The sequence below is a fragment of the Cibotium barometz genome, chromosome 38 (assembly GCF_041138505.1).
Source record: "Cibotium barometz isolate CiBa-2024 chromosome 38, ASM4113850v1, whole genome shotgun sequence".
NCBI classification, from domain to species: Eukaryota; Viridiplantae; Streptophyta; class Polypodiopsida; order Cyatheales; family Cibotiaceae; genus Cibotium; species Cibotium barometz.
This window is the reverse complement of record NC_141083.1, coordinates 12,307,729-12,323,293: the sequence shown is the minus strand read 5'-3', so window position 1 is coordinate 12,323,293 and position 15,565 is coordinate 12,307,729. Positions and strand designations below refer to the sequence as shown.

General features: G+C 40.0%; 1 protein-coding gene across 1 annotated transcript; it reads left to right on the top strand.

Moving 5' to 3' along the window:
• The first annotated feature begins 12,029 nt into the window (after positions 1 to 12,029).
• On the top strand, positions 12,030 to 15,199 carry LOC147616358 (large ribosomal subunit protein eL13z-like). The gene is made up of 5 exons (XM_086777413.1): positions 12,030 to 12,193; positions 12,298 to 12,404; positions 12,754 to 12,887; positions 14,592 to 14,750; positions 14,821 to 15,199. The coding sequence occupies exons 2-5, from the start codon at positions 12,299 to 12,301 to the stop codon at positions 15,040 to 15,042; spliced, it is 621 nt and encodes a 206-aa protein (XP_086633539.1). The 5' UTR covers positions 12,030 to 12,193; position 12,298; the 3' UTR covers positions 15,043 to 15,199.
• Positions 15,200 to 15,565: the final 366 nt, after the last annotated feature.

Sequence of the window (15,565 nt, the reverse complement as noted above, 5' to 3'; positions counted from 1 at the left end):
CATGGCTATCGCCAAGAACCTGGTGTTTCATGCTCACACAAATAATATTGAGATACAGTGTTGCTATATGTGACAATCAGAGTTGCATGGCTATCGCCAAGAACCTGGTGTTTCATGCTCGCACAAATAATATTGAGATACAGTGTCATTATGTGCATGAGCTAATTATGAATGGAGATATGTAGCTTGTGTCTACTACCTAATCACAGAGAATTGTGCATACATTTTCATAAAGACACTGGGAGAGAGATTTGTTGGAGCGCCATCTTCATTAACTCGACATTGGTGTGGACTGAAGAGAGGTAGTTCATCTTGGTGGACATTGAGGGGGGGTGTTGGAAAAGAATTTTCTCAATGCTCCACCCTCATGTTATTTCTATGGGTGATGGATGTGCTCTATTTTTTAAGGCCCCTTTATGAGGAGTAGCCATTGTGGGGTGAGCACCCGAGCAGGTAGTTCCTAGTTTAGACACTAGATGGTGGCTAAGTGTGGCCAGATGGTTAGGAGATGACTTATGTAGACTTGGCACTCTTGCTAATAAGTAGGATGCATGCTTTGGGAGCTTTGTGACCACATTAGTAAGTGCTAGATAGCAAATCAAGGACACACTATTGTAGGGCTTGTTTGAGGGTCCAAACGGTCTTAGATGATCGTGGGAGCAATGCATAGTCCCCATGGGGCTGTGTTATAGTCTAATATTGCGGTGCAGTGGATGATGTGATCGGTTGGTCATTTTAGACCGACATAGCCAACCTGTGTTCCTATGCTAACCCTGAGTAATACATATAGACTTGTTTAGCAGTCTTAATTCATCATCAAGTTCATTGTGTCCAAGTACTCTTGTAGGTAACCTTGTTAACCAACACCATCAAATAAGTTTTCTCCCTTTTACACAAAGCTCTCTTAGCTTGGGTGTAGCAAAGGTCTAAGCTCTTCTTTCATTTGATCCTCTAGATATAAACCCTTACCATCTTTGGTAATCCACATTATATGTGTATCGTGGTTAATCTGAGGGCTATATTGATGTCTCCATGGTGTACCTAACATGATGTGTCTACCCCATGCAAAAGTGCTACTAGAAACTCTATTTTCTCCTTATAAGGTTTGATGGACAGACCTACATCTTTCACTACTTTAGTGTAATTATACTTTGTACAAGTGAAATCAACTTTAACTTATAATGTGAGGGAATATACTCTAGATTAAGAAATCTCATAGTTCCTTTGAAAATAAAGTCATGTGTGCTGACATCATCAATGCATAATAGTAACATCTTTACCATATAGTTCCTTTCATTCTCAAAAGACAATGAGGTTTGCTTTTAATTTCATAGTCCAAATACTCATTATCATAGTTAACCTCTTGCTTGAATGAACTGCCCTCCTCATTGTTCTTGATCATAGGCAGCTTTGCCATGTTGATTTTCTTATTCTCTAGATAATCTATTGTAATATGGCCTTCTTTGCTTTACCTATAACATTAAATGGCAGGAGGCTTGGTATCTCCTTTGTTAGGCTTGTTGGAAGGGTCAACCCTCTTGGCATTGTTGTCATTGTTGTTGCCCTTGGGTTTGTCATTGTTGTTGCCTTGGGTTTGTCAAATTTCTTTAAAAAGAATCTCGATTTTTGAGGTTTTTCACTTGATGTTCGGAATTATTTACCTCTTTTTTTGAAAATTCATTTTTCCTCTCACAATTCATGGCTAACAAAATAAGAGAGCTAAGGGAATGTTGATGTAACATATTTACCTTCGACTCTAATGGCGGATCAAAATGCTGAGATAAATTTTCTCTTTGACTCCTTGTTGAGATTTATGGTGCCTTGTGCACTAGAAAAGGTAGGGAGTGAGTATGCCTAGCATTGAGCCACATCATCAAAGCTATTATCCCATAAAGCAAAGCAAGCCCTTGTTGTACTCACCTCGTGTAAAAGGGGGTCTTTCCAAGCAATGAATCAATCAATCACCTTATATAAAAGCCAATGTTGTAATCACCTAATTAACTTGAGTGCATTTTTTATTCACACACACACACTGATGAGTTCCCTTTATTTCTATCCACCTTAGCTAACCTTTTTCATCATCACCTCCAAGCCAACTGAAGCCCTCTCATAGCTACATTAGCTTTCATCAACTCATTAGCTATTTATATTAATACTAATCACTCATTGAGCTCACTAATCCCACTCTTATCCACACTCCTATCTTATGGCCTATTTTTCTTGAGCTTGCCACCATTGCCAACTCTTGCAACCATTTGCAAAATCCTTTTGGGGGTATCTTCAACTCATCAAGGTGACTAGAGGATTACCCAAATTTTGCGTTGTTGCCCGATTTTTATGTTCCTTTGTTGCTTGCTCATCTACTCCATTCACAATGCGTGCCACAATCAGTGCCCTCCTAGCCTAAGGACTCTATAGTTTGGGGCTCAACTCAAATCATCAAATGTGCAAGCTAGAAGAAGCAAAAAACTAGTCACTAAAAATTAATGATTTGTGTTAATTTAGGCATGTTTTGAGCTAGTTACTGAGCTTCATCCAAGGCTACTTATCAAGTGCTTCAATTTCATCGTCTATGAGCTTAATTTGAGCCTCCAAATTCTATTACTATTAATCACTATTTTGACCTACTAATCACAATCATTAAGGAATTATTAACAAAATTTAAGGAAAATGAGCTTAAAAATTGGAACCTTTGGGTTGCATTAGCCTTACATAAGCATCAAATTCCATCATTTGGCATTTGGGATGTTGTTAGGAAACATTTGAGCATATTTCACCACATTGTAAGCACTGCCGAAGTGTCAACTTGGGTAAGACCTTTGTAAATGCTGTTAAGCACAATGAGCAAAGTTGAAAGATTCACTAGAAAGGGTTTTGTAATTGGGTTACACAAATGAAGTATCTTCTCATACACAAAAAGATATGGAAACTCATTAAAGAGAATGTACCTGCTAATCCTAATGAATGAGTGAGTAGAAAAGGATGGCCAAGCACTTTCACTCATGAGGTTACACCTAGGGCCTCACCTTATCCAATAGACTTTAAGGAACATGCTAAAGATGCATGGGAAGAGTTGAGTCAATTGTTTGGGGCTAAAGCCAAGAATCAAGAAATCCTTCTCAAATTAGAATTCTGTGGGCTAGAAATGAACTTTAGTGAGTCATTAGTACAATTTGTTAGCAAGATGAAGCATAATGACACATCTAGATGGCATAAATGCCAAGATAAGAGATAAACATGCATTAGACATTCTCTTAAAAAGCATGCCCAATGCATCGAGGACTACACTAAAGGATTTACCAGAACCAACCTTTGAAGGATGTGTCTCCTCTCCTTGTTAGCAAGATGAAGCATAATGACACAACTAGATGGCATAAATGCCAAGATAGGAGATAAACATGCATTAGACATTCTCTTAAAAAGCATGCCAAAAGAGTACAATGCATCGAGGACTACACTAAAGGTTTTACCAGAACCAACCTTTGAAGGATGTGTTTCCTCTCTTCTCGAAGAAGAAAAGGAGCTAAAGCAAGGAACCACAACTATCGAACAAGCACTCTTCAACAAAAACACCTATTGTGGAAGGATGGGACACTACCAAAGCGAATGTAGACTCAAGCATAAGGCGAAATGTGGACACTACATGAAGCTAGGACACAAAGAAGAAGATTGCATATTCAAGAACCAAGAAAGCAACTATGTGGAGTCTTCATCAAGCAAAGAGGAGATCTCCAACAGAGCAGACTCTTCTAATAGCCACATCAACAAAACCTCTTCAATACTCAAGCCATTGTAAAAAAAGGTCACCAAATGAGTAAACCTAAATTATGTTGTTTCCACCACCACACCTCACCACCTTAAGTAGCCATGTTGGCACTAAGGGGGGGTGTACGCAATCACACCTTACCACCTTAAGTAGCTATGTTGGCACTAAGGGGTTGTGATGATATGTTGTAACACCGCACATCCAACCAACTTGTAGTAGCCTATCCATCAAGGCACCAAGGGAGGGTGTTGAGATTTATGGTGCCTTGTGCACTAGAAGAGGTAAGGAGTAAGTGTGCCTAGTATTGAGCCACATCATCAAAGTTATTATCCCATAAAGCAAAGCAAGCCCATGTTGCACTCACCTCATATAAAAAGGGGTCTTTCCAAGCAATGAATGAATCAATCACATCTCAAGTTTCTCTATGAGTACAAGTCTCAATCTTACAACCTAATTAACTTGAGTGCATTTTTAATTAGTACACACACACACACACACACACACACACACACACACACACACACACTCATGATGAGTTTCCTTCATTTCTATCCACCTTTGCTCACCTTCTTCATCATCACCTCCGTGGCTATGGAGAGCTCTAGATCCATGTTGTCTAACACTCCTTCTCATGAACCTTGTCCATGGCTTGTAATTGGGGATGCCAAAGATGCACATGTGTATGCACTTAGTAGACTCAAGCATAAGGCGAAACATGGACACTACATGAAGCTTGGACACAAAGAAGAAGATTACTGATTCAAGAACCAAGAAGACAACTATGTGGGGTCTTCATCAAAGCAAAGAGGAGATCTCTAAGGACAGACTCTTCTAATAGCTACATCAACAAAACCTCATCACTACCCAAGCCATTGTAAAAAAAGGTCACCAAATGAGTAAACCTAAATTATGATGTTTCCACCACACCTCACCACCTTAAGTAGCCATGTTAGCGCTAAGGGGGGGTGTAGGCAATCACACCTTACCACCTTAAGTAGCTATGTTGGCACTAAGGGGTTATGATGATATGTTGTAACACCTCACATCCAGCCACCTTGTAGTAGCCTATCCATCAAGGCACCAAGGGGGGGGTGTTGAGAAGCTCTCCCAAGGATCTAGCTAGCACCACCTAATCATGAACTTAGAAAAGACCTAACTCTTTCCCCTCCAGTCAAGCTCATGGGGGTACCAAACACGGTGTATCAACATGATTCTTGTAGAGATGAATACATATTCATGTTGTATTGCCCATTAAATAGAGAGGACCCATTAGTATTTAAAATTGAATCACCCATGATACCGACTACCAACATGGTGCAATGGTATTTTGTAAGGTTCCCCCGTTCCACAAATAGGGGAAACACTTAAGATAGTCCACTAAGTCTTATCTTAGAGAAAATTTCCTACTCATGGACACCTTGACCATACAGAGATTCAAGGATACGATTCATAGGTAAGACCTAGTTCTATCCCGCAGGGGGAGCGTGGTCTTCTAAAATCAAATCACCCATAGGGTAATTGATCACATAAATTGGGCAACTACAAGACTTGATTTCTAGAGGCAACGCTTTTTTCCTCATCCATGCAAGGCACAGCCGCTGGCCTAGTCTTCTAGAATAGAGTTGCCCGAGAACCTATTTATCTAGCGTAGGGCTTTCACTTAATCTGTTAGAAAGCTACCCGACTAATTGGGTCCACCCGTCCGTAGGATGGTGCCGTCGGGGCATTCCATCCTCCCACTTTCCACCCTACTCACGCGTCAATTTGTTTTCTAATTAATCCTACCACACTGTTTGGCATAAATAAACATGTTCCTTAATTAAGTCCCTTTTCACAAGGTTTGTTAAAACAGCCTTTTTCTACAATACAATCATACCAAAGACAAGATTTATAAAAACAAAGTTTAAACATGAATCAATTTCATACAAGCCAAACCGGCTCTCTTATTCTTTTCCTTTATACCGCCGATGATCTAGAACTCGGCCTTCCAGTCTCTACATGCTGGGCAAAATCCTACGGGACCATACACCTCATCGTCGGCCGCTGGCGAGGACTCAAGCCTGTCGCCCTCTCAGGCTCCATCGCTCGATCCTCCCACCCCTCAGAGGGATGTCTGCGCACTAGGGTGGGCTAATTCATCGCACTAGCCTGGGCCCTCAGAACTAGGCAGCATCATCACAATCACTTGCCTCAATCGGCAAACCTCATTCTCCCAATGGTATGAGGGATACCATGGGCCAACTCCGGGCCTTACTAACGTCTCCGCCGTCCGGCTACACAAGCACAAGAACGGGGCAGCGTCAAGGCAGGGGAGAAGTTGTACCTGTACCTTAATTTAACCAAGATAACAATCCATTTACTCACTAAACCATATGACTAGGATCCATGTCACCTTCTTTAAGAAAACAATCTTTTTCACAAAGATTTTAGCATTTCAACTTGAGATTGTGATAAGATATTCTTTATTAAGGCATATGCTATTGCTTAAAAGAATACAAACTTTAAATAGTAAATCAATCAAATAGATCACTATTAACAATTAATAGAGAAGCCGGGGCCATACCTCAACCCCTAAGAATGATATATAATTGAAAAACAAAATATGTATATACCTCATAGAAATTTGTCGTTTATCGTTGCCTTTGCTCGTTATTAACAAGAGCTTTAGAATATAGAGTCTTCTAATACCTTCTCTTATGATTGAAATCATCCAATCATCTCCAAGCTTTATCTCCTCTTACTCATACTGTGACTCTTCTCTCTTTCTAAGATCTATGGCAAAATAGCCTTCTCTTACAGGGCTACGGCATACTATTCTTTCTCTAAAAGAAAATCTATGGAGTTTTGGTCTCTTCCTCCGAAAGACTATAGTAATCTAAGCTTCTTTTCTGAGATATTAGATAAGAATGAAGGGATATATACATCTCAAACTCTAGGATTACCTTGAGGCTACTTGCTGCCTTCTCACAGTTTTCTCTGTGTAGAGACTCTGACAGAAACAGCAAATTGTTTGGACCATAACTCTCTGATAAAAACTCAGAATATGGTCATATAACCAGTCAAAAGAATGGGAAGGCATCTAGTCTACAAGCCAACTCAAGCAGAATAGGCAAAAACGTGTGTATATAGCCACAAACGCGCCATCTTTGGAAACACGTTGTTTTTTCACATTTTTAGTATGCATGGACTCTAAATGTGTAAAAGTACTCTAAATATGACCTCTTATCACCTAAAATCGAAATTCTATTTTTGGGGATACTTATCTCTTTTTAATAGAACTATCCTTATGTTCTTATTTCTTTTAGGATTTTTGGAGCTAATATTTTTATTCTAACACTTTTCTAATGTTTCTAGCCTTATTGTCTCACTCTTTCTAATTACACTCTCTTTTCTTATTGAAATCTATATTAAAAGAGACACATACATACATGGCTTGGGAGGGACGTTACAATCTTCCCCACTTAAAAGATTCGAGATGTCCTCATCTCGCGAGCTGGGGTAGTATCTAAGTAAATCCTCCTATCTTTTTCAAAGTGGTGTCTCCACTAGGTAGAAATCTTCTTTTATCTAAATATTGTTCTTAAAGAGTCATTTATTTCATGTGCTTGGCTCGTTTTGTTGTGCCTCTAAAAGGTCTTTATTATTCTAAAGTTAACTGGCCTTATTATCCTAATTTAATGTATCCATATACCTCTCATATGGTACGAACCTTCGAATTCCTTATTCTATACCCCCATGTAATATGGTACTTAACAAATTATCATGAAAAAACGTAAGGAAATTAATCCTTTATGCAATCTTACCTATGATAGCAATTTCATAATCTTAGTATCGTCTTGTAGAATACCTCTATTCATCATGCACATTACTTCACATGATCTTGCACCAATCCTCTTCTATTTACTCATAGAAATACTTGTTGAATTTGATTATCTTTAACCCTGCTATCTCTATTTCTTGACCTAATTTTTGCTATTTCTTGTAGCCAGGGGTGGGCTTGACATTCATCTTGAATTAGGAGACCTCTTCTTGATTAACATGGAAGGACTCGTGTCCTTCTCGACACTTTCTATACACTTTCTATATAAAAACTTTATCATAGTCTCTGGCTATAATTATGGCTTCTGAAATAGAGGATGGTTTCACATTCTTGATGAGGTTATTCAATGGTAGATTAAGCTTCCAAATGAATCGATGGAGAAGAGTTACCTCATCCATCTCTGGAGTAAATCAAAGAAGTTTAACAAAAGTCTAGTGGTATTCTTTTAGGGTCTTCCTTTCTTAGGTTAGCTCCAAAAGTTCATTCATTTTATCCTCTCGAAATCCTGGAGGACAAAACCTTTCACGAAGGTGTACTTTCATGGCATCTCATAACTCATTCTAGCTCCAGTGGGTGGTTAGATTGACAACAATGCTTCTAACTTTCTAGCTCCAATGGTTAGATTGACAATAGTGCTTCCAACTAATTCGGCATTTCTTACGATTTTTAGACGAGCAAGGGTGAACTTGCTTCTTTCATTGTATCCCCATTAAAAGTTCAACGCTCGGTGCAGCTTTTGTCTCACCCGAAGGTACTGACAGCTTGTACATCTGCTTATGAGACTTCTATGATCTAGAGGGTGGTCACTCTACCACATAATCATGTCCCAGGGTGCATGAATATGTGGTCACTCTACCACATAATCATGACCTAGGGTACATGAATATGTGGTCACTCAACCACATATTCATGCCATATGTTGGTCTACCACATATTCATGCCCCACTGTGGTCACTATACTACATATCAAATACTTATCATAGCACCACATTTGAAGGCAGTCAAGATTAATACATCTGAGATCTTCATTTTTTTGAGAATTACACATCTGGTGTCTTGGGATTGACACATCCAAAGATTATCAGGATTAACACGTCTGAGATGATTAATTTCTGAAAATTACACATCTAGTATCTTGGGATTAACACATCTAAGGCATGATCCTCTGGGAATTACACATCCGAAGTTGTTTGTCTAAGATGGGTTCTAGATCTTGGATGATCGTTCTAGTGTAAAGCATCCAATGGATGGCATTCACATGTCAACTATTCAAATCTTAATGGAGTTATAATCTTAATAATTTATAATATGCAAGTTAATGAGATATATCCTGAAAATTTCTCTAAACAAGTTTCGGTCTATCCTTCTAGTCATTCAGTCTCTCACTAGTTTCTTAATTTGATCACCCTATGTTTTCCTCACAAAAGGTTTTCTCCCCAATCTTATTTCTCAAATTTATTGTACAAATATCTTGCGTGTGCACCCCCAAGATACAAGCACAATTTCATAAGATGATTGTCTCAATATGTGAGGATATTCAAATCACTTCTATGGCCAGTAGAGATGATTGATTCGTCCTCATATGATAAACAATCACTTGTTTTAATCCCTTGACAGTTAACCTTTGAAAAACAAATCCTAGGAACTAAGATCGGCTCTGATACCACTTGTAAGGTTCCTCCCTTCTAAAATGGGAGAAACACATAAGATAGTCCGCTAAGTCTTATCTTAGAGAAAATTTCCTACTCATCGACACCTTGACCATACAGAGATTCAAGGATACGATTCATAGGTAAGACCTAGTTCTATCCCGCAGGGGGAGCGTGGTCTTCTAAAATCAAATCACCCATAGGGTAATTGATCACATAAATTGGGCAACTACAAGACTTGATTTCTAGAGGCAACGCTTTTTTCTTCATCCATGCAAGGCACAGCCGCTGGCCTAGTCTTCTAGAATAGAGTTACCCGAGAACCTATTTATTTAGCGTAGGGCTTTCACTTAATATGTTGGAAAGCTACCCGACTAATCGGTCCACCCGTCCGTAGGATGGTGCCGTCGGGGCATTCCATCCTCCCACTTTCCACCCTACTCACGCGTCAATTTGTTTTCTAATTAATCCTACCACACTGTTTGACATAAATAAACATGTTCCTTAATTAGGCCCTTTTCACAAGGTTTGTTAAAACAGCCTTTTTCTACAATACAATCATACCAAAGACAAGATTTATAAAAACAAAGTTTAAACATGAATCAATTTCATACAAGCCAAACCGGCTCTCTTATTCTTTTCCTTTATACCGCCGCCCAATGATCTAGAATTCGGCCTTCCAGCCTCTACATGCTGGGCAAAACCCTACGGGACCATACACCTCATCGTCGGCCTGGCGAGGACTCAAGCCGGCCTGTCGCCCTCTCAAGCTCCATCGCTCGATCCTCCCGCCCCTCAGAGGGATGTCTGCGCACTAGGGTGGGCTAATTCACCGCACTAGCCTGGGCCCTCAGAACTAGGCAGCATCATCACAATCACTTGCCTCAATCGGCAAACCTCATTCTCCCAATGGTATGAGGGATACCATGGGCCAACTCCGGGCCTTACTAACGTCTCCGCCGTCCGGCTACACAAGCACAAGAACGGGGCAGCGTCAAGGCAGGGAGAAGTTGTACCTGTACCTTAATTTAACCAAGATAACAATCCATTTACTCACTAAACCATATGACTAGGATCCATGTCACCTTCTTTAAGAAAACAATCTTTTTCACAAAGATTTTAGCATTTCAACTTGAGATTGCGATAAGACATTCTTTATTAAGGCATATGCTATTGCTTAAAAGAATACAAACTTTAAATAGTAAATCAATCAAATAGATCACTATTAACAATTAATAGAGAAGCCGGGGCCATACCTCAACCCCTAAGAATGATATATAATTGAAAAACAAAATATGTATATACCTCATAGAAATTTGTCGTTTATCGTTGCCTTTGCTCGTTATTAACAAGAGCTTTAGAATATAGAGTCTTCTAATACCTTCTCTTATGATTGAAATCATCCAATCATCTCCAAACTTTATCTCCTCTTACTCATACTGTGACTCTTCTCTCTTTCTAAGATCTATGGCAAAATAGCCTTCTCTTACAGGGCTACGGCATACTATTCTTTCTCTAAAAGAAAAGCTATGGAGTTTTGGTCTCTTCCTCCGAAATACTATAGCAATCTAAGCTTCTTTTCTGAGATATTAGATAAGAATGAAGGGATATATACATCTCAAACTCTAGGATTACCTTGAGGCTACTTGCTGCCTTCTCACAGTTTTCTCTGTGTAGAGACCCTGACAGAAACAGCAAATTGTTTGGACCATAACTCTTTGATAAAAACTCAGAATATGGTCATATAACCAGTCAAAAGAACGGGAAGGCATCTGGTCTACAAGCTAGCGCGAGCAAAATAGGCAAAAACGTGTGTATATAGCCACAAACGCGCCATCTTTGGAAACACGTTGTTTTTTCACATTTTAGGTATGCATGGACTCTAAATGTGTAAAAGTACTCTAAATATGACCTCTTATCACCTAAAATCGAAATTCTATTTTTGGGGATACTTATCTCTTTTTAATAGAACTATCCTTATGTTCTTATTTCTTTTAGGATTTTTGGAGCTAATATTTTTATTCTAACACTTTTCTAATGTTTCTAGCCTTATTGTCTCACTCTTTCTAATTACACTCTCTTTTCTTATTGAAATCTATATTAAAAGAGACACATACATACATGGCTTGGGAGGGACGTTACATATTTCAAGCGTCCTCAATCTACCATAGAAGGATCTAGCTAACACTACCCAACCATGGACTTAGAAAAGACCTAGGTCTCTCTCCTCTAGTCGTGGCTCATGGGGATACCAAACATGCTGTATTGACAGGATTCCTATAGGGATGAATGCATATTCATGTTGTATTGCCCATTAAACAGAGAGAGGACTGTCTTCTTTATAACCACCTAGCGACGTAGACCTAGCTCTCCCCTCTAGTCATGGCTCATGGGGGTACCAAACACAGTGGTGGAAATCTGAGCGAGTAGTCACTTTTGCAACTAGCTAATCGACTGAGACGTGAAAAATAGACTAAGGTCAAGTTCACCAAAGGGCGATGACAATAAGATATTGATGAGCTACATAAATTGATTGGGATAATGAAACAACTTTTGCATTCACAAGGCAAGCAAGTTGTTACATGCCTTGTATTGATAGGACTACCGTTGTGGCACAAAAGTACACTGATGTTGTATTGGAGAGGACTTAGAAAAGGCCATCGTGTTTTCTGTAGAGCTTCTCAACTTTGCAAGGTGGCAATCATTAGCTCCACACTAATATACTACGTGAAGCTCTCTAGACTCCGAGGGCATGTCAATAGACCTAGAAATTTCAACAATTCTCACCGCCTCAGCCTCTTGGGCGGCAGACGTATGTGAACTTAATTAACAGCTGCAGGCCGGCCGCTCTAAAGTGTCGAATAGTGTGAAATGATTGAAACCCTAATCAGGAGGAGACGTTGAAAGTTGCATTGCGTTCAACTGTAAGGTTTCTCTTTCGCAGAAGGGTTGAAGCAGGTACTTTCATCTTGCTTTTCGCCATAGCTGGGTCTGAGTTAGCTCTGCGTGGACTGTGTATTTCTGTGTCCTGATCGGGCGCCATTTCTCCTTACTTTCTGCAGGATGAAGCACAACAACGTCATCCCTAATGGCCATTTCAAGAAGGACTGGCAGTCCTACGTGAGGACCTGGTTCAATCAGCCTGCAAGGAAGAAGCGCAGACGCTTAGGTGAGTAGCCTCTTGCTCTGTGAACGATCCGTAATCCTGACTCGAAAATTCAGTTTAAGGCATCCTCACTCGAAACCCCTAATGTCTGTGGGTTAAATCATGTGATGGTTGATCTCCCGTAATCCGAATATCTCTTAACTCTCAGAGTCGCCTTCTCGAATCACCAATATGTTAGAGTTGCTGTCTCAAAACCCTAATCTTTAAGATTGATAGCTCTAGCATGACTTTCTGTATGCACGTCTGCATTTTCTGGAACCCCATTTCTCTGTTGCACGTCTATTTAAAATCTGTTCTGAAAGTTTCAATGCATCTGCTGGAAATCTCAGTAGTGTTTTCTTGTTGTATTTAGCTCGCCAGAAGAAGGCTGTTCGCATCTTTCCCCGACCAACAAGTGGACCGCTTCGCCCTGTTGTGCACTCTCAGACGCTCAAGTACAATATGAAGGTCAGAGCAGGCCGCGGTTTCACTCTGGAGGAGCTCAAGGTATCATTGGGCATCTCGAGTTTCCTGTCTGTTGTGTCCTGTCCTTGTTGTTGATGAAGTTATGGATAGCGTGACAGGGATTTTAGGATTTAGAGTAGTCTTAAAGGACTGGCTTTGTGGCAGAACTTGGTCAGAGTAGCTATTTGGCAGGTTTGCCGCAGACCTTCAGTTTAGGGGGAGTGTAGGATATGCTGCAGAACTTGTGATGAGGGTGTGTTGATTTACCTCTTGCTTCGTGATAATTATATAGGAGGATATGTTGTGGCATGTGAATTGAATGTGAATGTGAATGTTAGAGCCGAGATTAACTTGGATTATGTAACGGGATATCTAGATTCTGGATGCTGGGTAAGTGATACTTCAACTACAAAGGGATTGCTAGTCCTGACAATTGAGTGAATGTATTGTAGCTGTCTAGGCTTTGGTGCGTTAAGTGCTCACTTGTATCAGTCTAATTGAGCTTCTCAGCCCTGTCTACTCTTCATTGAAAGTGATTGTGTTTAGCTAATGTTACTGCCTTTGGTTTAATTACCATGTAGCCTCAGCCATTCTTCCAAATAGCAATCATCGTCAGCCTTCATTGTGGCTCAGTATGCCTTTCATCTCTGAACTCAATTTGATCGTTTATCCAAAAAAATTTGTTTACCAAGGTGATGCATCTTTATGCATGGACCTACACCTGCTCTTGGGTGTTAATGGGATGTCATAGCTCGTCATGATTGAGCTGTTGATTTGACTCTTTGTGTAGACTTTCATGGTGCTAAGGCCACACTTTGGTTTTGTGGAAATAGTTGAGTTAGCAGATATGCAGATTGTGCAGTGTGCTTCTCTGTGCTGTGTAGTGCTATGATAATTGAGTTAGCAGACAAACCTCATCTCCTCTTGGACTCATTTTGATAATTGGCGATGAGGTTTGTCTGTCTTTATGCATCAACCTGCACCTATGCGTGGGTGCTAATGATGTGATGGGGGTGTCTTAGCAGGTAATCTATGCCTTTACATGGAGTTGATGCTTTGAAGCTCTTTGAGTAAACCCACATGTGTGAAGATTGCACTTTGGTTTTCTTGAGTTTGGGAAATGGCCTATGTGTTCAAATTGTGGTTTCTGAATATAGCCTAGTTTGATTATTGGCTATGAGATTAGATTCATCTTTATCTTTATGCATGAACCTGCACCCATGCTTGGGTGCTAACGATGTGATAGGGGTGTTATAACAGGTAGTCTATGACTTTTCATGGAGTTGATGATTTTGAAGCTATTTGAGTAGCCCGCATGGAGTCAAGATTGCACTTTGGTTTTTCTTGAGTTCACGAAATGACCTATGTTGTCAAAATGTGGTTTATGAATACAGCTAGTCCCTCTTCTAGTGGTATTTGTGGACCAATAATGTCTTGATCTTCTGTGTGACCAGCTTTCAAGAGTCCTCAAGTCGAGGGCTTAGTCTAGGGATGGTTACCCACGCCAGATTGCAGGCCTTATTCAGTTCTTGTGTGACTCTTTGTTGTCCCTCTTTATGTATGCTGGTTGTTTGGTTGTGGGGGTTCCTATAGTGGTGCTAAATTGTAATTGCACCTCATGTTATATTTTGATGTTAAGGTTTTTATGGTAACAAGGATGGTAGTAAATTTTTGATGCGAGTGTAAAAAACCTGCCTAAGGGTACCAGGATGGTAACAAATCGGATCTTAACAAATCTTGTATCAGGCAGCTGGCATCTCGAAAAAGCTTGCTCCGACTATTGGCATTGCAGTCGATCATCGCAGAAAGAATAGATGTCTTGAGAGTTTACAGTCAAACGTGCAGAGGCTTAATACCTACAAAGCCAAGTTGATAGTCTTCCCCCGACGATCCCGCAAGACTAAGGTGGGTTCTGAAAGTTAGTAGCTGAGGTGTAGTTCATGTGAAACACTAAGCTGGTATGGTTTGTTTGCAGGCTGGTGATGCAAGCCATGAAGAGCTTGCAAATGCAATGCAGGTGCAAGGGCCGGTGATTCCCATTCCAAGAGAAAAACCAACAGTGGAGATAGTGACCATTACAGATGACTTGAAGGCCAACAAAGCTTATGCCAAGCTTCGTCTGGAAAAAATGAATGAACGTCTGGTGGGTGTCCGAAAGAAACGAGCTGCAGAGGCTGAGAAAGATGAGAAGAAGTGAAGGCTAGGGCTTTTACTTGTTTTTTTAATTGATGTTGAAATGCTGGCTGGTGAGTGTGCCTTCCAGTACAAGGGGCCTCTAAATTTTGTTGAGATTGTCTTAAGGCAGAGTTTTGACTTGTGTCTTTCATGAAGTTAAAATGACAGTTATTTACTCATGCTAGCCTCTCTTTCATACAACTTGCAGTAAGATTGAAAGAGTGCATGAAGTCAGTTTTCTTTGATTCTATAGTGTGTGTGTGGAGGTAATTGAGGTTTGATCGCTTGTCATAAGACCTCTTTCGTCAAAGACCCACTTGAAGCTTCCATGAGAGACGATACATGTGACAAATATCTATCGTTTCTAATAGTTTTAAGACCAAACAAGTTATGCTACCCACTTGAAGCTTCCATGAGAGACCATACATGTGACAAATATCTGTCTTTTCTAATAGTTTTAAGACCAAACAAGTAATGTTACCCACTTGAAGCTTCCATGAGAGACCATACATGTGACAAATATCTATCTTTTCTAATAGTTGTAA